Source organism: Vanellus vanellus (assembly GCF_965231255.1).
Source record: "Vanellus vanellus genome assembly, chromosome: 14".
NCBI lineage: Eukaryota > Metazoa > Chordata > Aves > Charadriiformes > Charadriidae > Vanellus > Vanellus vanellus.
Window position 1 is genome coordinate 15,931,050 of NC_138919.1, and position 23,819 is coordinate 15,954,868.

General features: G+C 51.3%; 1 protein-coding gene across 1 annotated transcript; it reads right to left on the bottom strand.

Annotated features, from left to right (window-relative positions):
* Positions 1 to 5,913: 5,913 nt before the first annotated feature.
* LOC309677850 (cytochrome P450 3A24-like) lies at positions 5,914 to 21,153 on the bottom strand (the record flags this gene model as incomplete). The annotated part of the gene is made up of 14 exons (XM_082490747.1): positions 21,054 to 21,153; positions 19,945 to 20,038; positions 18,731 to 18,783; positions 17,182 to 17,281; positions 16,389 to 16,502; positions 15,715 to 15,803; positions 14,971 to 15,119; positions 14,355 to 14,482; positions 13,939 to 14,023; positions 12,842 to 13,002; positions 12,401 to 12,627; positions 10,761 to 10,923; positions 8,765 to 8,856; positions 5,914 to 6,196 (listed from the first exon to the last, which is right to left on the bottom strand). Exons 1-14 carry the CDS (start codon positions 21,122 to 21,124, stop codon positions 5,914 to 5,916), a joined length of 1,809 nt encoding a protein of 602 aa, XP_082346873.1. The 5' UTR covers positions 21,125 to 21,153.
* Positions 21,154 to 23,819: the final 2,666 nt, after the last annotated feature.

A 23,819-nucleotide genomic window follows, 5' to 3' on the forward strand; every position in this document is an offset into this window, starting at 1 on the left:
TAGGCAAGTATTTGATAATTTGAATGCTAGCTATAAAAAGTTCTCATTTAATCAATGTAGCTGGCCAAAATTTGGAGCGAAAGCCCCAAACCTCTACATCACTAAACAAACCAGATTATAATTAAATATAAGGTTATTTAGATGTTCTTACCGACGTTATTGTTAGAACTGGCTAGCGTAATCTGTGTGGTATTAGCCCTAATTATTTTTGGTAAGACGATTAATTATTTAGTTCACTCGAAGTGACAAGAATGGAATGAATCAAAATAAGAAGCTGGCTGGGCAAGGAACTATTCATTTTCTTCCAATCCCGTAATTCCTTTGGTCAAATCGATGAGATAAGTACGCAGATGGAAAAAGCCAACGGACATACACATGAACAGCGTCCAGGTCCCACGCGGGTCAGCAGGTAACATTAGACCCTTTGCAGGGGCTGGGAAGCCGCCCTGGGGAGCGTTCGGGTCTGCTGCATTTCTGAGATGGATTTTCAAACTTATGAGCGCTTCAAAGTCACGGGCTGCTCTGCCATGGGTGGGACGTTCTCCCCCCGCCCAGGCTTGGGTCTGAAGGAGGAAACGTTATCCCTTGGCAGCCAAAGCGGATTTCTGCTTTATCACATGCGTTGCTATCCCTGGATGCTTTGAGAAGCAATCACAGCGCCTGGAATTTTAGCTCGTGTTTATTTTCATTAAGGGTGGTTTTAATCAACATCTTCCTCCGGTCTCCACAGACCACTCAGGGATGCTCTTGGAAAGCAAAGACAAATTCCAGGTCAGGATTCCTGTTGTTTGCCATTATTATATGTGAAAAGTGAAATCACTCCTTTCTTTGCTCAGATTTGTGCATGAACACACTGACAAACTTCTGGTAGCTCCAGCATCCCTCCCGCACGCCGGTCGAAGAGCTTTATTTTGACACGGCTACCAGCAGATGCATTACGAAAAAAATTCAGAAGGTCTAAAAAATGCTCACGGTGTACATCAAGCTATTTCAGTTTGTTTCTTCAACCCTTTTAAATCAGCATTTTTAGGACTTCATTTAAAATGGAAGCCCAGGAAGCAGCGCGGTGAGTGCTCTCTCCTGTCACGTCGCGCGCCAAGTTGTACAACGGAACAGCCTCAAACCTCTTTCAATCCATCACTTATTTCCCTCTAGAAACTTTTTTTTTTTTTTTTTTATTTTGCTGTATTGTCTTTGACTGTTATTTATTTATTTGGTTAGTTGACTTCAAGGGACATTTCTCCTGGCTGGATAAAGACATTTTACAAACAAATGCATGGAAACATTTTTGATAACGCTGCAGAAACAGCCGGCGCGCTGGGTCCCCGTGGGCAGGTAATGCTTTGTGTCATTCAGCCGCCACTGCTCTGCTCGATTAAGGAGCAGCATTTTTCACAGCCGGGGCGGCTGCTCCAACAACAGGCCCCAAGCAGCGGCGAGGACCAAAGCCGGAGGAATTAAAGGGCTGCTCGAGGTTCCACAGGGCTCTAAGGACTCCCCCGGGGAGGATAAAAAAGAATTAGAAAGGGCTTTTATTGACGAGGATATGTTGCTCGTGCTTTGATACGCACACAAAGGAGAGTAATTGTAAGCGCGAGGAGGACGGTTCTCCATGGCTGAAACTGTCGTTTATACCCTGTGGAGAGTTAAAAAACTCCTCAGCTCAGAACTCAGGTAGACACTCTGCCTCTTGCAGTGTTTTACAACCCCCCCCCCCCCAAAGGCCCGAGGCCCAAACAAGGGTTACTGAATAGGCAGAAAGGATTTATAAAGCAGCAACAGATACTGAATAGTTCCCCCCTCCCCCATTTCCAAGAGCTCCACGTCTCCCGCAGCACCCCGAGGTACCGGGGAGGAAAGATGTGCATCACCGTCAGCAAAACATGTTCTGCAAAAAAAAAACCCCACCAAACCACCTTTGGGCAAGCGTGCAGCTGCCGAAGGAGAGGCAAAGGCGGCCGAGGCATCCGTGCAGCATCTGGAGAGGAGAGCATCTGCTTCGAGACACTCCGACGTTTACTTTGAGTGAGAAATCATCGCTCTAGCTGTAATACTTCACGAGCGAGACATATCAAGTGAATGGAATCCACACAAATGAGGTCGTTAGCATAACCGAATACGCTCTTCGTTCCTTCAAGAATGAAAAATATGAGTAATTCCCTGGCAAGGCCCAATTACAGCCTGCCAGCGCTAGCACATGGGTTATATCTATTATGAAATAATAAGATAACATTAATAAGATTCCCAGAAAGAACATTAGACAGCCAAGCTCTCAGCTGCGTACAACCGGTCTAACTATTCAGGCTGTCTCCTGCCCGCGTAGCTCAGCACTCGCCAGGTCTTTCTCGTCGTCTTCAGTGGGAAAAGTTCGGGTCTGCCGGCTTTTAAGGAGGAGGCTCCGAACGGGAAACGGGCTGAGAGCTCTGGGAGCGCTGAGAAACACCGGGTAGCCGTTCTCTTTTAAGGAGTTTCAGTATCAGACATAAACGTGAGAGCTATGGCAAACAATCATACCGCTCGTGAAATGTTACTGTAGACACAGAGCGATGCTGGCAGCTGTATATTGGGTCGTTAACCCGAGTGCACAGGCACGGCTCACACACGTGCCGGCGATGCTTCCAGCCTCTACCTCCGAGAGCAGCTGAATAATCCTGTTTTAGACCGTTTCCCTGCGTCCTGAGGCTCGCGAGCCTGCGTGCGCACACACGGCACCCAGACCCGTTTCGTGGGCGTATGAGCGCGGGCAAGGAACTGGCCTCATGGTCTTTCACGTGAACGTCACCCCAGTCCTTCCGGAGATACCTCTGGAGGTAAACTTAGGGGGAAAGAAAAGACAAAATGGCATACTTATAGTTGGGTGTAACATCACAGGTTGCTCGGAAGCCCGGCAGGACAGGAGGCAGCTGTGAGCTCCGTCTCCGTAATTTAGCAAGATGCGTCTCGGGCGCTGGCAAGGAGCATCCAGCTCTCCAGGAGCAAGGACACATTGATGCCAGCAGTCAGAAAATGCAAGTTTGGCAGGTGGCTAAATTGGCTCCACAGCCTCTCCGGCCCTTGTCGGGGAAGGGAAGATGCCGCGTCTCAGCACAGAGGGCTGTAATGAGGATTAATAAGGCGTGTGGAGATGCTCTGTAATTGTCCGGCCGGCTGTTTCCTTTGCACCTTATGTTATCATTTATGCTCGTGCAAAGTGGCTGTAAGTGCTCCAGGTCTGATTCAATATAACTCCACAGACTCTTCCTACAGGTGTAAATTGCTCTGTGACATTGAGGACAATGTCTAAATGCAAACTAATCTGATCATCTCTGTTGTCTTTTTTTTTTTTTTTTTTTTCTTTCCCCCCTGTAAAATTCTCTGCAGCAAATCGAACATTTGAATGCCCAATAAGCTGCAAAATATCAGTTATTTCATCCATAAACTTACTCCGCAGAACCAGAATTCGCAGTGCGTGCCCCGGGGAGGGCTGGAGCTGTGTCAGGATGCCGTGGCTGGGCCACCGGCACTGTGGTCCTGTGGGCTGGCTGCTGCCCACAGCCGTAAGACCAAGCAGAGGAACGTTCACATCATAAACCTCGGGGGCTGGTGCACAGTGACGGCGAGTCCGAGCCCGGGAGAAGCCAAGAAAAACGAGGTAACGACATAATTTTGGAGGAAATGGGCAAAAAACACTGCCTGACCTTGCCCACGTGTAGGAAAAAACAACTGTAAACCTACGGCAGCTGTAAAATGAGCCTGAACTAAAATGTATGAACTGATATTACAGGGAATAACCCTTAAGAGGTGGAAGGCTTTGATGGACGCGCTCCTACAGGTAGCTTCAATCCCTGGCAGCTGCAAGGCTTCAGTAATGAATGTCAGACTGCCGGCCAGCTGCGAGGGGAATAAACATCTATTTGCCTTTGGTGGAAGTAGCATCAGTTTGACATATGACATTCAAATGATACGAAACTTAAAAGAGTGGTTAAACGACTGCTGTTTGACTTGAAACCTTGAATCCGCCGAAGCTGCATCGCCGCCGTTTACCTTGGCTCTGTGGGGGATTGAATTGCTGGGCTTCAAAATGAGAGATCAAAGTCTTTCTGCACATGCAGCCCGGGGTACGTAGAGCGTCCGGCTGATACGGACGTGTGCCTGAGTGACTAGAGGGGTAAAATCCTACGGGTCCTACCCGTTGCTGTGTCCTTGGACGCTGCAGGTGGCTGCTGCCGGCACACGAGGGACCGAGGAGCCACAGAGGTGTCTCTGTGTCACATAGAGGTGGGGAGAGGCTGGGAGGGGTCGAAATTTGGGGCCGTGAGATGAAACGGGGTGAGAAAGTGGGATTCATCCTACCTAGTCCCATCCCGAGGTTCAGCACCCCTTCTCCTGGAATCCTCTACCTCCTCCGTGCCAGTGGGCTCCTCTTCGAGGATCTTCTGTGTTTTGCCTTGCAGGGCGCCAGCCCAGCCTGCGCCGTGTCCATCACCGGCTTGGTTTCGAGCCGTCCGAGAAACGAGCACTGCGAAGAATTTACCTCTCTATTTCAGGAGACCTTGTTACGTGTCAGCTTAATACCGCCACTTATCACCCACCCGCTGCAGTGCTTTTGCTTGCAATCCTCGCGCTAAAACAAGAGCTCAGGACCAAAGCTGCGGCAGGAAAAACCCGCTGCTTCCTGACCTTTCGTCAGACTCCGTGGGCTGATTATTCCATTGATTTTAACTGAATCGAGCATTCAATAGGAGCGTCTGGAGGCCTGTCTCTCTTCGGCAGCGGGTCCAGTCCAGCACAGCAGCAATAATACGGACAACCTCTCTGCAAGCCTGGGTCGGGGTCAGGGAAGCTCCAAGCCTCTCGCAAGTTGTGGCAGACACGACCACGCTGCCCGGGACCGGCCCAGGGACCTCCCGCTCGCCGGTGGGCGCACAGCGATGGCAGAGGACCGAGAGCCAGCGACGCAGTCGGGAGGGAGCGCGTGAAGCTCAGCAGCGGTGCCCCTTCAGTGAGCGAGCACCATGTTAAGTGCAAGTGGGTGCTCTCGCTTGGAACAAGCCTAAATTATTGAAGCCCGAGTGAACGGGACCAGATTTGAATGATGCAAATTGGTGGTGGCCTATCCTTACAGAAGGAGCTGTTGCTAAGCTGAAGCTGGGTTTGTATTAGGAAGCGGTGCTGCGCTACAGGAGGGGGATATGCAGAGCAAAGGGGTTGGTGCTGAGGGCCCTACATTCATCCTATGTGTTTTTTAGGGGGAGCGGAGGACTTGCTTCCAGCTGTCAGCAGCTGGAGCATGTTATAGAATCGTAGAATCGTCTAGGTTGGAAGGGACCTTTAAGATCATTGAGTCCAACCATTAACCTGACACTGTCAAGACCACTAAACCATGTCCCTAAGCACCACGTCCACCCATCTTTTAAACACCCACAGGGATGGTGACTCAACCGCTTCCCCGGGCAGCCCGGTCCAATGTTAGATGAGCTCCTGAAGCGCTTCTGCTTTGGCGTCATCCAAAAGGAAACCCGTTCGCTCCCTCTGCGACCTTGCTGTGATGTGAATCAAAGCAGGGCATAAGGTAGACACACGCAAAAGTTCGCTATTGCCTAACTGTAAATAATTAAAAAAAAAAAAAATTACATGCAGGTAAACTGAGGCACACGGCTGTGCCGGAGCACAACTTTATTCCCCTCTGGCTACAGGGGAGCGAGGCATGTTCATCACCTCTGGAAATCTGACCAGAAAGGGTTGACACAGAACACCCCCCCCAAATAGCTGCCCCCAAATGTCTGGAATACCCCCCAAAGAGCTGGCCTAAAGCCAAGCAGCAGTGTCCCATGTACTGCGCCCGCTGGAACACTCCCAACCTCTGAGCAACTCCCCGCTGCAAAGTGCCCCCCTCCCCCAGGGTGAAGCCAAAATCTGGTGGCAAACCTCCCTCTAAGGCAAGCGGGACCCGGCGAAGGCGCGCGCTCTCTGCACGACCGAATTCAGCGAAATGAAGACGGGATTTGGCACGCCTCGGCATGGGTTTGACCCTTGGCAGAATGCCGTGCAGGTGCCGGGCGACGGAGCGGTGCTGCGCCGTGCACCGGCGGGTCTCTCGGCGGGCGCGTCGGCGTGGCCGGTCGCAGCAGCCCGCTCGCCCGCTTCATGGGCGCGGGGCGCCGGCAGATGAAGATGCCTTTGAACGGAGATGAGAGAGGCTGAAATCCTTTGACACCTGCAAGTGAACTGTATATTACCAAAATGTTAAGCGGCTTTGCGAGAGAGATTATCCTGAAGGATGTTTTCCGTAGTGTTGACATTTGTATGTGAGTGATTAATTCCAACACAGGCGTGGAGCGAGGAGGCAAAACCCTTCCCTCGCTGCCACCGGGCAAGCGACGGCCTTCGCTCCAGCAAGGTTGTTAATTCATCCCTGACCTGTGACACTGTGCGTGACTTTGTCACCCTCATCTTCTCGGTCACCTCTCGAGGCAGAGACCTGAGGATTTTCCGTGCCCCTTTTTGTGAACCGCTGTGAGGGTGAGGCACTTTGCGGCTGTTTGTTCTCCAGGGCTCCGACTGCTTCTATATTTTGTCGTTCTCCCCTGAGATGTGCCATCACAGTCCAGCGCAGTGCCATGGCTTTATAAAAGGGGACAGTGACAGCCGAAAACGAAGATGAACTGTCGCTTTTGGACACTGGTGGCAGACAGGAGCGGCACTGCTGCAGGTTATGAAGGTGGAAGGGGAAGCCGTGGCTGCCCGAGCTGCTGGGAATTTTCTCACCCAGCGCATGGGTGACTCTCTAGAGAAGCAGCCTCACTCCTCCCCTACGCTTCCAGTCAAGGGTGTCTTACACTGGGGAATTTAATCTACTGCAGAAAGGTTATTATATCTCTTTTGGGGTTTTCTACTCAATTCCTCAAAAATATAGAAAGAAATTTAAAAAGTATATCTAATAACATATCTATCTATCTATACATAATAAAATAAAAGAAATACAAAAACCACTGTGTAGTGACTGAAGTTGCTAAACCCAATTTTGCAATAGTAACCACTTCACACCATCAATGGCTCTGCTCAGCCATTTATTTTGGACTGGGGTGTCTCAAACTCCACACGTCCAGAAGCAGCTCTTACTACCGATGACACACGTGGGGTAGTGACTTGGATTCATTCAAGACATAATGAGTTTTCATCCTGCAGGAATGCAAGCACCATTAGACATGGTAGTGACCGGGTCAGATGTATACGCCCATGCAAGTATGTCACCCGGCACTGAAATTTGACAGCTTGGAAGCAGAAGACATCCTCCTGTGGAAGGGTAGGCTGAAGCAGGTGCATGAGGTATTTAGGAGAGAGCGTGGAGAGCACTTTGAAGCCAGCAGGAGGTCAGCTGGTTTGCTGCATGGAGCAGATGCTGGAATCAATCCCCTCTACTTTCCCAGAAAGACAAATGCTTGGCTGAGAGCGGCAAGACCACACTCTCAGTGAGCTGTGGTGCTACAAGGCCAGCGGAAGAAAGAATCGCAAAAGAGAACTTCTATCTCCACTCTGTGGCACCGATTTTTGAGGCAGAGGGAGATCCTTTGAGGATCCCACCAAAGGATTGAGGAAGCCCAGCTGGGAGAGGCGATGAGACCGCGTCGTTGTCTGGCCAATGGCTTATGAGACCTACAGATGGGTTCACTTGCGTATGGAGGAAAGAACAGAACCAGAGACTGGCATCAGTTGGTTACAGAAGAGCTAAGGGAGCTTTTTATTACGGTTAGCCCTCCAGTAGCAGTTTCTGGAGGAATAATATGAAATGTGAGCCTACAGGTCTTCCAGAATCTACACAAAATGACAAAGTCTGGCAAGACTTTCCAGCTCACAATAGCCAAAGGCAACACCTTTCTTCCAGACTAGGGTTCTCCAGGACATCTGAAGGCTCTCAGCGCTGCCCTCTGCATCATTATTAATGCAGTTAAGTTGGTCTTACAGTGGCCTCACAGAAATCGGAGAGTAAAAGGTGTCATGATAGCAGCATAGATGGCGCCTGTGTTGACAATCCATTCTATGGGAGGGGGCTGCACGCCTGCGGTAAAATAAGCAAACAGTCAGGAAACGCACGAGGGGCACTTCTCTCCGGCTCTGCACATCTCCAGTCATTAGGGGTAACTGCTTGTCTCTGGGCTCCTCCAATTAACTCATCTGCAATCCGCATCACACAAAAGCCATCGAAAATCATAAGAAAATCTTAATAAATCAGCATCAGAAAATTTGCCGCAGGCATTCATTCCTGCAAGGATGTGACCACTTTAAACCTTGTCAGGGTCATAGCACACAGCTGAGGAAATAGCCCTGGACAACTCTGCGTTCCCGGGAGAATAAAACCAGAAGACGTACAGAGTCACCCAGCAGGCAGTAGGAACAGGAGCGATGGTAGCATTACTTAACTATGTGCAATTTGCTCTCCCTATCTTGATTTAAATTACACTGCCAGAAGAGACTGACAGTGTCTGGAATCAAATTGCTTAGAAAAGTGCTTCTTCAGAGGGAGAGAAAAAAACGCCCAAATAACTTGAGTGCAAATGGTCTCGCAAAATGCCTATTGTGATCGGGGACAGCGGGATCTGGGGCTAATTTTCATTAGGATAATGTTCATGTAATTATCCTGAGCCAAACCCCTAAAACCCTGTTGTGAAGTGGGGGTTTGCACCACGGACATTTCCACAGCACACACATCAATCTGGGTCTCCTCTTGAGAGTTAGAGGAGGCCCCATCAAACAAGAGTCTCTGATCTGTTCCTGCGTCCTTCACATCTTCAGATCAGCGTGGGCTCTGGGGACCATCTTCAGGACGATGGGCTTCTTCGGTTGTATGAAACCTTTCGTGTCCAGAACCAGCGGGATCTTGAGCAGGAGGGAAAAAACAAAACAAAACAAAACAAAAGAGCCACGTAAGCTGGGAAAAAGGGCAGTCATGACGCCGATGGAACCCCTACAGCCCACATACATCTCAGCCACCCCTTGTTTTCAATGCATCTCCTAACTTACAGATAGGTGTCCTTGTAGCAGGACTATCACTGTCGCTTCTGCAAAACAGCTACGAGCTGGGGTTTAATAGCCCTCAGCTCTGGAATAAACTGGTTAGTGAATTCTGACCCTCACACAGCACGGTCGGGAGAGCTCGGTGTACTGATCAACAGGCTGCACGTGGAGGAAAAAGCAGCAAAAACCCACCCGGGGAGGAACGGCTAAGAAGGGGGACGCAGTGCCATTTTGTTTAACGCCGAAGTGTGTCAACGCTAAGGGGAGCTGGATCGTAATGGGAGCTGGAGGAGCAATAAGCTCTCCGGGAAGTAACGAAACTAAGATTGCTGCTCAGACTGAGTACTGAAGAAAAAGCATCCTCACACAGCAAAGCGACGGGCTCCCTTGGGGTGGGCTGGAAATCTCAATAAAAAGAACATTTAAAAGTGGTGTTGGAGGGAGTCAACTTGCAGGGGAGGGAAGGGTGCTCCATCAATTCGATCCTGCTCGTATCCCAGCTCTCCTTCTCCCCATCAGGACAAGGGTAATACACCCCCAGCCTGACAAGCTGCATTAAAAACCCCATATCCCAGGAAGCTTTGTTTCAGGCAGTTTAAGCAATGTGGCTCGGAGCCCAATGTGCCATCAGTGGAGGAGTGAGAGGAGACTGCGGCTTCCATATACGTATTCCAAAGGGATGTTCCAGCATGAATTTTTCCCTCCCGCTCTGATCTGATGCACATGACATCTTCTGTAGAAAAAAGGACTGAAAGAGCCCCATAAACCTATGGGCACCAATAATACAATACATATTTAACTTGTCTCCTTTTAATTAAAGGCAGTTATAAAAAGAATCAATTTTATGGATTGCAGAGGACTAGAAAAATGTCATTAGAGTTGGGGGAGGGTGGATAGGTCACTGCATTGTTAATGGACTATTACAGTCTTTCACCTCCAGGTTACCAGTTGAGTTGCAATCTGAATCTGCAGAGATTCCATCTGAGCACCCGTGCCAAGTCATAATTTAATAAGGATTTTTCTGTTTCTTACAACAAATGTCCTTCGAATACACTTGCTGCCCCCTCTGCTCTGATTTCCCAACCTCGCCTCGTGAACGAGATGTATTAACGGCACAGCCTCTTGCAGCACTGGATGCAGAAAGCTGCTTCGGGGCTGGGAACAGACACCAAACATAGTGCGACCTGCCTCTGAGTCACAGGGAGTTGCCGCGCTTTCAGGAGGGCTTGCTTGACATATAATTTCCAACAGCCATTGCATTTACTCTAAGTCAAACAGCCCCGTCTTGTGGGGCCTGCAGCTTGGGGGGCCTTCCTACGCTGGGTCAAGGCGGAACGGCAGGGAACCGTGGGGGACCGAGCACCCCACAACTTAGGCGCACCCAAAGAAAGGTCGAGAGGACTTCAGGGATTTCAGCCTGACATATTCCACCAACGTTAAATCTGCTTCCGTAGAGGCTTAAGAAAAATGTATCAGTAACTTGTGGTGAACCATTTAAGTTAACTGAGAAGATTTAAATACAGTTGTTCCCATACGCCTCTCTAATCCACAGTGAAACCTTCCTCCCTGGCCTCTGTGTGAAGTAGTAAAACCCAAGTCCGCAGGCAAGGTGCAGTGGCCTCTGAACTCCCTGGGGAAGAGAGGCATTTAACGTGCATGGGAGACAGTTCCCCGTTTGTCCGGAGATGTAGGCAAAAGGGAGCGCCCGGGACCCTCTCAGTGGGACTAAAGGGCGGACAGTGAACCACATCACCCCATGTCCTCACCGGAGTGTCTTTGCAGGTTCTGAACGAGAAGTTTTGCAACAGGACGACCACAGCCACTTTCAGGGTGAGGAGAGCAAACCTCATTCCGATGCAGTTCCTGGGGCCAGCCCCGAACGGCAGGAAGGTGTAGGGGTCGATAGACTCTTTGTTCTCTTTACTGAACCTGATTGCAAAAAAAAAAAAAAAAAGATGTTAGAAAGAGCTACTGTTGCGGGATGTGCCAGCTTTCAGATCTGAAGTGATGAGGAGCCGGGGAAGGCAAAAGCTTTTTGTGTTTCCGTGCGTATTAGAAGAACCCAGCTAAGTCCCTTATTCCTGCCTCAATAGATGCCTTATGCCTCTGCTTTTGTCCCGCTGCTTGGAGTTGGCTGTGCATCTCCAGGTGCATCAGGTGAACAGGGAATACCTGAAATATGCTAATAGAACTCATAACTACTCTTTTCGCAGAACTTCCTCTCAGCTCAAAAACTGAACCTGGATTTCAAACCCTAAACCACACAGGTCTACAGCTTCACGTCTTCCCTTTCGATCAAAGGACTGGGCGAACACAAAGACGTTCTCCCCCTGCGTGACTAAAGGGAGGGTTGCTTTTGAGCCACGCCAGCCATTCCTCTCCTCATCATGAAAAACAGGGAAGAACAATCAGCTTCACAGAGAAATTTGCCACTGAGCATTTTCAGTAATACTTCTTAGTGATCAGTTAGTTTTTATGTCAGAAAGCTTTTCATGCCCGGTGCATGGGGTCCAGGTACAAACCTCAGCCGTGCTAAGTCAGCCGTGAAGTCTCTCGCTACTGAGACACCAGCACATCCCTCTGATGAGCTCCCAGCAAAGCCAGTGAGCCCTAAAGAGCTCCTGTCCAGCTACCCATGCCCAGTTTGCCAACTGGAGTTAGGATGCAGCTACTGGAGCAACTGGTGTAACCTGCCCGTTGCTAGAGTACTCCCATTTGGGTGGTTCCTTTGGCATTCTACACAAGGTGACCATAGGGGTCCATAGGTGATTTCAGCAGTACCCATCTCCCTCCCTAACTTTTGCCTGATACTGCTGCCACATTTTGTCCCAATGTTCACCACATCCCCACATGGGGGTTAGCTTCCAGGGGTACTTCAACTCCTGGTGCAAGGGCACAGATCTGGTCCTGCTCTCTTTGGACCAACCCTCAACGTCTTCGTGGCCACCTGAAGACTAGCAAGCCCAGCGTCTCCCAGGTCTGCCTTGGGCTATTGCCTCACTTCGCAGGGTCTGACGGACTCCTAAGCAAGGATTGTTTCATAACCTGAGTTGAAAAATTAAGTTTTATTTCTACCCGTCTTTGCCCTTCCACTGCTGATTTGCACGGCGTCGTGCCAGTCACCCAGTGGCTCTTGTTTTAATATCTGGCCATAAACCCCTCGGTGTTACAGCTGCTGGGAGCTGCTCTCACTGTCGCTCCCTTCAATACAGTTAATTAAATTCCATGCACAGTTTATGGATGTAGATCATAAAACTCCCCTCACGGTAATGCTGGGACTAGATGTCAGACAATGATAAATGCCTAATTTAAATGTTATAATCATGCATTCCCCACTTTCGCTGCCATTTCCATTACCAGGGCTGAGGTTGAGCGTGCGGCTATTGCCCCCCCGCCTGGCCCTCACCTCTCAGGCCTGAACTCCTCTGGCTCTGGCCAGTACTCCGAGTCACGCTGCATCACGTAGGCTGGGATCATGACCACCATGCCCTTTGGAATAGTCACACCGTTGAGCTCCACCGTCTTCTTGCAGACCCTCTCAATCCGGCCCCCGACGGGGAAGAGCCGGAGGGTTTCGTTCACCACCATATCGAGGTACTCCATCTGCGTGATGGCGTTGTAGGTGGGAGTAGCCTGGGGAGAGGAATCAGGATGGCAACAAACATGGGACTTCAACCCCCACCCCAACGCCCCCGCAGCGCGCCCCCTTCAGGTATCAGAGACCAGGCGAGGGGAAACCTCGGTGCCAGCACCTCCTCCACTCTGTTTTATTTCCAACCTGGTTGTTGGCTCAGGGTCTACAAGGCACAGGTGGGAACGACCCCAGCATCTCCCCACCCTCCCTTACCTTGTTGGGCAGGTTTGCATCAATCTCATCCTGGAGTCGCTGCTGCACATCCGGGTGGGTGGCCAGGTTATACGCTATGTAGCTGAGGGTAGAGCTGGTGGTCTCATAACCAGCAAAGACAAAGATAAGAGCCTGGGCCAGAATTTCATCATCGCTTAATGCTGAAACGAGGCATAAAAGCACATGCAAGAAGCTGAAAACTACAGTAATTACCCCTCGGGAATTCAGGATCCCACTCGTCAATCTAGATAACGCTATTCATAACTACTTGACGGTTGGTAAAAGAAACACCCAGCTAACCTTCTGGTACCACAAAGGGGTGGATCTGGCACTGTTGTACAGCCAGAAAACTGCTGTCAGGATCAGCAGTGTTCTGTTGCTTTCTTTAAGAACGCAGTCAAGGTATGTGCAGCCTGAGCCTGACTCTCTGCTATCTCCCGGGACCACGCTCCTGGGCCAAAAAAAAAATAAGGGCACGTGCCGGGAAAAGTTAGAGATGAAGAGATGTCCGGCAGCTCCCCTAAGCCGTGAGGTGAGCCTTGCACTGCCGAGGGATTAGTAGCCCCGAGCATAGTGTGGCAGTGGTAACAAGGAGAACACAGGACTTAACGCTGGTAGCGCAGCAGTGTCCCTCTCCCACACCTCAAAAGTTTACAAGCATCCTGCCTTGACTGAGGTTGTTGGACGGGGACTATGCCTTGGCTGAGCCGTAATTTTCTAAATCTATCAGTTTACCGAGGATGAGGAACAGAGATGAGCTCACAGATGAGCAAGGTGCGTGCCGCATATGTGCTTTGTGGGCTTTATGAAATACAGCCAACGTTTCTGGCTTTCACAGAAGATAAAATAAGAAATGGGAGTAAGGAGATATTCATTCTGTTTGCTCTTTGTTGCACAAACAGACCTCGGGATTCATCGCAGGAAATGGGATAGAATAAAATACGGCTGATGTGCGATAAGCATCATTACAGCTCCACTACTGAGACCTCGAATCTCCCATAGGATTAATGACTAAAATCCTCTTCTACTTCCTTCCTTTAACCGCTCGAGAAACTACCATGTTTTCTGCTGAGAGGAGGACGGATCTCAAGACGTACATTTGTATGAGTCAGTCTCAGCAGAATTGGAGCTGTCCTGTGAGCTCTGCGAGTCAACCATGAGTTGCAGGAAATCAACCCGGTTCTGGGAAGAAACAGAGACAGTCAGAGAAGATGCAGGTGGGGAGGAGGCAAACCTCATCCAGCCAAGCTCCTTGTTGAGACACCTGCTCCATTCATAGCCCCACCAGAAGGCTCATGGCTCCTCTCAGACTGGAGACTCTCTATGAACACAGGTACTTTCTGCGTGTGGAAGCCTAGGCAGGGCATGTTTCTCACCCTCCCCATGTTTGACGAGCTGGGAGACGTTATGGAGAGTAGGCGATACGCCATAGCTTCTGAAGATGTCACCAGGTCCCTCCTACACTCAGAAGGACAGCACAGTGAAGAGAAGAGGCCACCTGGGCTGGACTCACCCTGCTGCTGCCCTTTTTCCGCTCCTTCTTCATTTTTATGAAGACTTCGTTGAAGAAGTCCATGACCTTTGAGGGCAACAGAGTAACATTCATCTTTTCCAGCACTGGGATAACGAAGGGGAACAACACTGAAAGGAGAGAAAAGAACAACATATTTTAGCCCAAAGGGGCCCAAGAAACTCAAAACTGGCACAAAGCATAGAAAGGAGAGGGGCAAATCTGGACCCTGCCCCCCAAAATGGCTTTTTGTTGCTTTCAGGTCTCTTTTTACCTAACCTTGGCTGGCACACAATAGCACTTGAGAATCTCCTCCGTATGGCACTCTATGGCCAAAATGCCACACTAAGTGTAGCTCTCTGGGACAGAGAAGGTCTCCGTTGCGTCTCTGCCTGTAGGAGGACGCTGCAAAGACCCACATGGGCTATCCAAATTTGACTGTGGTTTCACTGGGGAAATATTTCTGCAGATCTGCTAGGGTGAACCTAATACTGCAAAGCGTTGAGCATCTCCCATATGACAAAGAGGTCTCAAAACTACTAAGGGAGCTACCAGGAAATGCAGGTGGTCACCACCTCTGACATCGATTCAGGGCTGTATGAGACGAGGTGTGTCATACCTAGGAATACAAGCACGGGGTTTAGGAAATTGAATTTAAGAAATTTCTTAATGTTGGTGACAAAGGGGTCACTGGGGTTGCTCATGGAGTCAATATTCACACTGAAAGAAGTGCTGGTCACCACGTCCATGCTGTAGGCTCCAAAAATGCTAGGTAGAGAAGAAGAGAGAGTGAATGGGATGAACCCAACCAGTGTAGTGAATAACAACCCATCTAGGAACAATCCTTGAGAAAGGGAATGTCTTTTAATCAAGGACTCAGTGCAGAGTCCTAACACAGTAGGCCCTGTTCTGATTTGGCAGTAACCGTCGTTATATTTTCCCAAGTTTCCCCAGTTGCATTTATCCCCCCATTTTTCTCAGCGTCAAAAACCTAGGCTGTAGTTGGAAAGCGCTGAACTGCAGTCCGGGGTAACAAAGATGTTATTCTGTTTTCCATGCGTAAAAGAGGATGTAAAAAGTACATCCAAAAATACCACATCTTGTGGGGCTTCTGGAATGGGCCCTACCTGTTCCTCAAAATGCATCCCTAGTAAATTGAAATGGGAAACAGGCCACAGCTACCCCGTTTGAGCAGAGCAGAGCACAACAAGCCCGCTGCTGAGGAACATACCATGCCCATGCCCATAATTGACAAGGAATCTATGCTGCAGCGTGGAAAAGGCTCTCCAAACCCTCTCTCTGTGGGGGCCCTTCCCGACACCGAATACAAACTCTTTCTGGTCAGCCCCACACAGTTACTCACTCCTTCGTGTTCACAAACTCATCATTAGCCACTTTCTTCTCAATGTTTTTCACTAATTTTTCTCCATAGTCAATAATGACAGGGAACATCTGGAATGCAAACCAAAGCAGAAGACACTGTTGACTTTCACCTCCACCAGACAAGGCTGCGCAACTCCGCACTGCCATCTGTGCCTTGCCAAGTCTTTGGCTTGCGGAGGAAGGGTGGGCAAGGGGAAGGTATCATCTCCAGGCCTCAGATGTTGCGTTCTCTCATCTTAATAACCAGTCCACAGAGCCCTTTTGACTACGATTGAGCGAGGTTCACCTCCCAAAATCCACACCGAGCTCCCACTCCAGCTAAGCATCCACTCCAGCTGGAAGTAAACATGGCTCCTGAGCACATGGAAATGGGCACCCATGGTCTTAGCAAGAAGGAAATACAGGTCATGGGGCCAACAGCCTCAGCTTGCAGCACCTTGTGTGCCATTGCGTCCCCCATACCCTTCTCCTGACTCCCTCCCCATGATGGTAGAGAGCCATCGTGTTGCTGAACTGCACCCAATGAAGCAGATGCTAATGGATGTGGTCTTGACCAAGGGGGTGACTTCCCCACTTGAGGGGAAGGTTTGTACTCAGAGATGCCCCAGTCCTCCTCTGGCTATTGATGCAGAGCACCAGCGGCCTCCGCTTTACCTCCTTCAGCTTCCCGCTGGTGAAGGTTGGAGACAGCACATTGCGAATTCTTTTCCACTTCTCATCTTCAGCCAGATTGAGGGCCGACTCCAGGATCCCGTTCAGACCAAAGTTCTGCACAGGAACAGCAAAAAGGGACAGGGTTATACAGGGAGATGGGTGAAGGTTTCCAGCCCCCTCCCACATGACAGAAATGCAAAAAAATACCCACTACGGAGCGCTGGAGTCACATCAGCTCTACCTCAACCAGCAAACAACAGAAATGGAAACAAAAGTGTAAGAGTCGTAAATGCCATCGGCCCTAGGGTACACCCAGGCTGACGTCCCAATGTCCCAGCCAGGGTGGCCTCTACCCCTGCCTAGCAGAGTTTTGTTGTTGGTACCATCAATAAACTGGGGCACAACACAGAGCTACTGCTTGCTGAAGGGCTCACGGAAGGAGAACAGAAACCAAGAATCACAAAATCACAGAATCTCCCAAATTGGAAAAGACCCGTAAGATCAGCCAGTCCAATCATTAACCTCACACTGCCAAGCCCACCACTAAAACATGTCCCTCAGCACTATATCTACACGACCCTTAAATACCTCCAGGGATGAGGACTCCACCACTGCCCTGGGGAACGCGTTCCAATGCCCGATGACCCTTTCAGTAAAGAAATTCTTCCTAATATCCAAACTAAGCTTCCCTTGGCGCAACTTGAAGCCATTTCCTCTTGTTCTAAAAGAAACTCTTTCTTTCTTGCTGCGCGTGCTCTGTACGGGAGAGCAAAGCACGGGAGCAGATACCTACCCGGCGATTGGTAAAAATGGTATAGCACTCTTTCACCAGGATGTTTTTGATGAGGGTGGGGTCCAGAACGGCCAGCACAGGCTGCCTGCCGTCAAAAATCCTGAGCCAAGAGAAAGCCACAGTCAGTCCATCGCTCGCGGTCAGCTGGAGCAAAAGCAGCCTGCTTCGTCTGCGGTCGGAGCCGCGCGCACGGAGGGCGCGAGCCCAGAGGGTTGGGGCCAGCTGAGCCCCCTCTGACCAAACAGCCGAAGGGAGGAGGCTGCAACCGCTTTATTATGTAGTAAAACGGGAGAAAGGGGAAGAAAGTGCCAAACGCAGGCAGCACGAGCGTTTCTAGCAATCGTCTGTGGTACTAAAGGGCTGCCAGAGCAGTGCGGGTTTAGATAAAAGGCGGCTTTTGCCACGATGCTGATCCCCTGCGCTCGGGCTGTCGGAGCTCTGTTCCTGCAACTGGAGTCTGCTGGAGTCACCGAACCCACAGCGCATCGCCTGCCTGTGGGGTAAAGAGATTTCCCTGCCTGGCCTACGAGGCAACGAGAGGGGGAAAACTCATCCGTCTCCTCCGTTTTCCGATCAGCAGAGGCAGAAAAACTTAAAAGCCAGGGCTGTGGGCTAGAGGGCAGGGAGCCTCGGGCCACAGCCGAGGGAAGCGGCCGCCTTGGAGGGGCTTGAGAACATTTAATTGGTCGGGAAAAGAAAAAAAAAAAAAAAAAAAGCACCGCGCTAGGTTTCACGGGGCCTCCTAGGGTTTGTTTTGCACAACAATTTTGCTTCGGTTCGAGAGGCTCTCGAGAGAAGCGTGCTAAGAGGCCCCGGCACAAAACCGGCGCCGTGCGGGGAGGGGGGGAGGCAGGTTGAAAGGCAGCTCGCGCCCCGGCCGCGGGAGGAGCAGGGAGCAAGATGAGAAACGCGGCGGCGGCCGCCTGCAGCTCGCTTTCTGCTCAAGACAGGCGAAGAGCGGCTTCAAAGGCACGAGGCTCAGTTTGACACCGGGCGGCGGAGCTTTCTGGGCAGGCTGCGAGGTTGGGAAAGGGTCGGTGCCTGCCCTCGCCGGCGCGTCTGGAGCTGGGAGATAAAGGGATGGCCGCGCTGATTTGGCGGCTGGTGGAGGACAAGGGGAGCTCCCCGGGCTCTCTGCGGTGCAGTTTTCCCCCACCCCGAGGTTACTAACACCGCCGTTTAGTTTTTTAATGCTCCCAAAGGGGGAAAGGAAGAAGAAAAAAATAAATAAAAATAAGGCGATTCGCAAAGCTTATGCAAACAAACGATCCCCAAACTGGCCACCATCATCTCAGCCCCGCACGGTGCTGAAGTCCCGCTGAAATCCCAGCAGGGGAGAAGCTTTGGAGAGACGGCTGGAGACTTTCCCAGTGGTGAACCTGGATTTTCCCAAGCTGTAACTGCTGGAATTACAGTGCTGAGACGTGGTGGCAACGTACCTCTTTCCATTCTATTTTGGGGCGGCCGAGCACCCCAAACAGGCAGTTGGTTTTTTTGGGGTTGTTTGTTTTGTTTTGTTTTGTTTTTTTTTCTGCAGAAAGAAACTCACCCCCAGATTTTACCATATTTTTCGAAGCACATCTGATCAAAATTCAGGACTCCCTGCAAAAGAAGAAAGGGGAAATGAACAGTTTGCCAGCGAAGAGTGATCAAAGCAGGTCACAGCTGGCAGCGCGGCGCATCCCACAGACCCATTGTAAGCGGCAGAGCTTGGGGGGTGCACGGGGGCTCGTAAGAGTCACACAGACACTTAGGGGACCTTTGCACCGGAGGGAAAAAAGAGAGCAGAGAGAAAAAAAAAAACCAGCAAAAAAAAAAAAAAAAAAAAAAAAGAAGCCCTTTCAACTTCCACTAGCCAACCTGAGCTAAAAACGTAATGAAGACAAGGTACGACAGGGTACACAGTTTTCGCGTGAGCAGAGTTAGCAGGCAGAACCAGATCCCAGGGTGTCCTTTCATCTTCAGCCCAACACGTTAGAGCTGCTGCCGCCTTGTCCTCATGAGATCTTCCACTGCAGTCGCTGAACCGGAGTGATGATGGCTTTTTTGTTTTGCTTTGTTTCCATTAGGGTTTTAACTGATGTTACATGTAGGGATGAAACTTATGGGACGCAAAACACTCACCATGCATCAACTAAACCGTTAGTAAGAGACCACACGGATGCTGTAAGCCCAGCAAATACAAGCTAAAATACCTCTTTTGTCGAAGCTAACACATTTTGTTCTGCATTTGCAGCCCTTTACCTGAGACCAGCTACTACCTAGTTATTTGTTAAGGTTTGGTAGCTTGAAAATATTTGAGTTTTAGTTAGAAATCTATTTGCCTGGCTTAGTCTTAGGCTGGCCCAACAGCGAGTGGCTGGATGGGGCGTTGCTGGGGCTAATTCAGCCTCTTCGTGGGGATAACACAAAGAAACATGGCAGTTCTCAGAAACCAGCAGTCTTAGGCACCTCTCCAATATCTTTTTTTCTTTATTATTTCCAACAAAACTTCAGCTGCTGGGGAGCAGGTAGGAATCCAGGGAGGTGCTAATAACTTAAAATTACAAAGCAGCTGTTGAAAAACACAGCACACCTCATTCAGGTCAAACAGACCCTGAAAGTAATTTTTGGGTTCTCTGTGTGTCCAAAGAGCTTCCTACCTTCATTTCCACCTGACTGAATCAAGGGCAGCGGAAAGCGACGTCCAAAGGATGGGAAAACCAGCACCAGCTCCGAGTAAGAATCTAAGGCAGCTACGGAGCAGCAGCTGCCGGTACTCACGTGCCGGTACTCCAGGAAAGTTCCAAAAAACGGCAGAGGCTGTGGCCCGGGAATGCCCAGCTTCTTGAAGGTCTGGAAGGGCCATATCCCATAGCTGCCAAGCAAAGAGCACCTTAGATGCATTTACGCAATGAAACGTGGAGGTTCTTCATCCTGAGCACAGCCAACAGCTTAACTGGCTGGTTCCTGCCTCCCAGGGAAAGCTGAAATTATGGGCCGCCAGCAGCAGACCTGCCGAGGGTACTCTCTTCCTGCGACAAACGCAGGATCACGCGGGCTACAAGGTAATTCGGGGTACATTTTGATAGAAGACGAGGGCTGAAAGGAGCTGTAGCCAAACACGGTGTACCTGCGCGCCTCAGCTCTTTATTCAGGGGCCTCATGTAGTTCCCCAGACCGGAGATCTGTGACTCAGGTGACTGAAGAGAGTTCTCAGGGGGATTAAGTCCTCGAGCCGAGACCTGCCCTTGTCTTTGTCTTTGCAAAGACCTACTGCGATGCTGAGCTGGTAGAGCCGCAGCAGCACAGCAGCTGAGCGGGGACATAAATTACAGCAGCAAAATTAAGTTTTTGCCCGTACAGCTCTCTACAGCTCCCCTGAGTGACATAAGCAAAAGGGTAATTTTGCCAACATAACTATTTAAACGGGGGCTTCTGCTGGCACAACCACACGGGCAAACATCGACATCACCCGCTGCCCTGCTGCCGGCTCGCCCGGCCCTGCCCGGCCAGGGACACCCTGTCCCTTGGCAGCCAAACACCGCCTGCTGCGGTTAAAAACAGGGAAGTTACTTCTCCCTTTGGATCTGCTGAGAAAAGCAAAAAAAAAAAAAAAAAAATTGACAAGTTCCTTTTTACTTCCCTCCCCTCCCAGCCCAGCCCAGCTTCCTCCTTCCCTTCTGCCATGGGGAGGGCACAGCGGAGCCTCCCCTTTATCAGCCCTCGCCTCTGCCTCCAAGGTGGCAGAGGAAGGACCCAGGATGAGTTTTTAAGGCTCATCCAAGTCCTTGGGTGCTTCGTGGTGAGGGTGATGGTCTCAGCCCCTCCCCAGCTGCAGGCACGGGCTTCTCCTCCTCCCTGGTCACCCTGGAGGACCAGCCGCTACTTACAGGACCAGGAGGCTAAGGAAAGCGATGAGGAGCAGCCAAGTGACAAAAGAAAAGTTTGGCAGGAGATGCATCGTGCCTCCGAGCCCGCCCTGAGAGCTGTCGTCTCCTGCGAAGCGGCAGCCCCTGTTTATGATTTCTTTCCCTGACCTTTTGCCGCGCTCACATGGTGCGGAAGGAGGAGTTGCCTTATTTACTCGGTTGCTCAAACTTTAACCCTTGGGCAGGTTTCTCCCCGGATTGGGATGGCAATAGCGTGCCCAGCCCTGCACCTCTTCAGATTTGAAACTGCTGAGAGGACTGTTTTTACGAGATGAAATGGGAATTGCGATAGCAAAGGGCACCAGCGCCCCTAACCCCTCCCTCCTGCCTCTCGCCCGACAGCCGCCTGTGGGGAGGAGGGGAGTCCCCGGCTGCTCCCACAGCACCAGCGAAGGACCAGACTCACTCCCCTTTCCCTGTTCAGTCTTGCTTTTGCCGGTTTCATCGCTGTTATTGAGGAGTATAATCGGGAGGGTCGAGGAGCTGCCACTGTCCCCCCACCGAGCTCCCGGGGGGGTCCTGGCTGCGCAGATGTACCTTCCCTGTGCCCATTCATCTTGTCCTCCCGCACCTATTTAGGGTCCCGGAGGGAAGGGGCTGGAGGAGACAGACCTGCTGGGAAACACTTGCCCAGGGCTGAAAGGAGATCGTTATCCTCAGGCAGAGCCCTCTGGTCCTCAGACTCGGTGGGGAGAAGGATATGGTCCTGTGGTGGCACAACCTGTGCTCGCACCTGAGGCGATGGGGGTTCTGCCTGGCGTCCCACTGCACGCATCGGCGGCTTTGCCGAGTTGCCTGCCCATGGCTCGGGCACCAGGAAGCCACCGAGGCATGGGCAGGAGGCGCTGGGGACCGAGCAGTCCCCTGGAGCGGTGAGCACCGCGCTCCCAAGGAGGTCAGCCTCCACTGACCACCACGCTCCCCGGCCGTGGCGTTTCGGGACGGGTTCCCGTTTCCCTTCTGCCCCTGGCTTTCTGTTTGCTCTCGGGCACGGGGCTGCACAAGGTGGCTTTGGTTGTTGGGCTTTAGGCAGCTCGGTGTGTCCCCCCAAACACACACCGAACCGGCTGCTTTCTACCAGAGAAACAGGGAAAATGCATTACGCGTATGGGCCGACTGTGCAGTGGAGCCTCTGGCCAGTTTAGCTACACGTATGCAAACTCCCCGTGCTGGTGGGTGGCTGTGGGGATGGGTCAGGACATGGTCTCCTTTGCCCCCATCACACTGGGAAGGACCATGAGTCTCCTCTTCCGTGCGGTCCAGCATGGTCCCTTTCCCCGTGTCCCCCGAGCCCGCCGGCAGACCCACATGGCCGAGGGGAGACGAGTCCCAGCGAGGAACCCATGTGCACATCACCCTGTCCTGCACCAGGCATCGTTCTTCTGCCTTGGGCATACTCGGCCTTGAAGGAACCCAAGTGCTTCTGCAACTATCTGCCACTCAGCGCAGGCAGAGCGTGCGTGGCCGTGCCCAGAGGCCAGCAGCATTTTTTTCCTCCGCTCAAACATTTATTTTGCCTCATAAAACACATGCAGCGGGTGCCGAGCCGCCGGCAGGTCCAAGGGTCACCACCACACCCATGCGGAGGAGCCAAGCAGCAGCGCTGCCATTTTTGGCAGGATGACACCTCAGATGATAACCCCAGCTTTGCACAGCCACGACGTGCTCCTTGATTCATGCGATCAGGGGCTGACAGCAATCAGTTAGCTCGTTTATGGAGGAACGTGCCTGATTCCTCCTTCCCCAGGCTGAGCTGAAGAGCTGAGCCCCGGCAGCGCACCGTGGCAGAGGGCTGCGGCAGGAACCTTATTCTCCATTTTATGGGGTCTCCCGCTTATAAGACACCTTGAAGCAACCATACCTTGGGAGTTATCCTTTATCGTTGCATCCAAAGCCCGGTTCTCCCCCTCATGGGGTCCCACACCAGAAGGACATCAAGAACTGTGATGAGAGGTGGGAGGAGAAACCAGGTGCCAGGGCAGCGACTCCCCGGCCGGGATCAGCTGCATTTCTTCCCTTGCTCAAACCCTTTGGTTTCACAATACCATCTGCTAACAGCCCTTGTGATTCCTCAGCGGGAAGCGGGTTTGTGGGTCAGCTTTTTCTTTTCTCTCAGACAGAAACTGAGGCAAAGCCAGAATTCGGAGGAGAGCAAGGATGTTAGCTACCCCCCAAAAAAGCAAATAAACTATGCAGCAACTCCACATGCAACCAAATCTCTCGTTTGCCCAAAAAGGGTTTGAGTGGGAGAAATGTGCTGACCTAGAGGTGACACTCTAAGGAGAAGGTGGGATGCAGAGCCATGGTGCTCCACCACGCAGCTGGGGGTGGGAGGGCAGTGACACCGTCCCCCTGACCCATTTCACATCAGGAGCGCTCCTCTTCCCCGCAGCGACATGCTCTGCTAACGTCCCCGTGACCCTATGGGGACGAAGGAACCACGCTCAGGAGGGGAAACCTGTACGGCTGGTGGTGGGGATGTTACCGCAGAGGGCTCCCGCAGCCGGGCTCTGCAGCATCCCTGCCGGGAACCACATCCGCGGGGTACGCGCGGGGCTGGTGAACTTCTGCAAACTCCTGATTTACATGATTTTTGGTTTGTTTTGTTTTCGCACATCTCTCGGCGTGCCGTTGTCTTCCTGGCTCCACAGATTCTAGAAAATCATAGTTGATAAAAATTCCACCTCTCAACCAAAATTGCTGCCACAGGTGAGAGCTGCAGGTGGG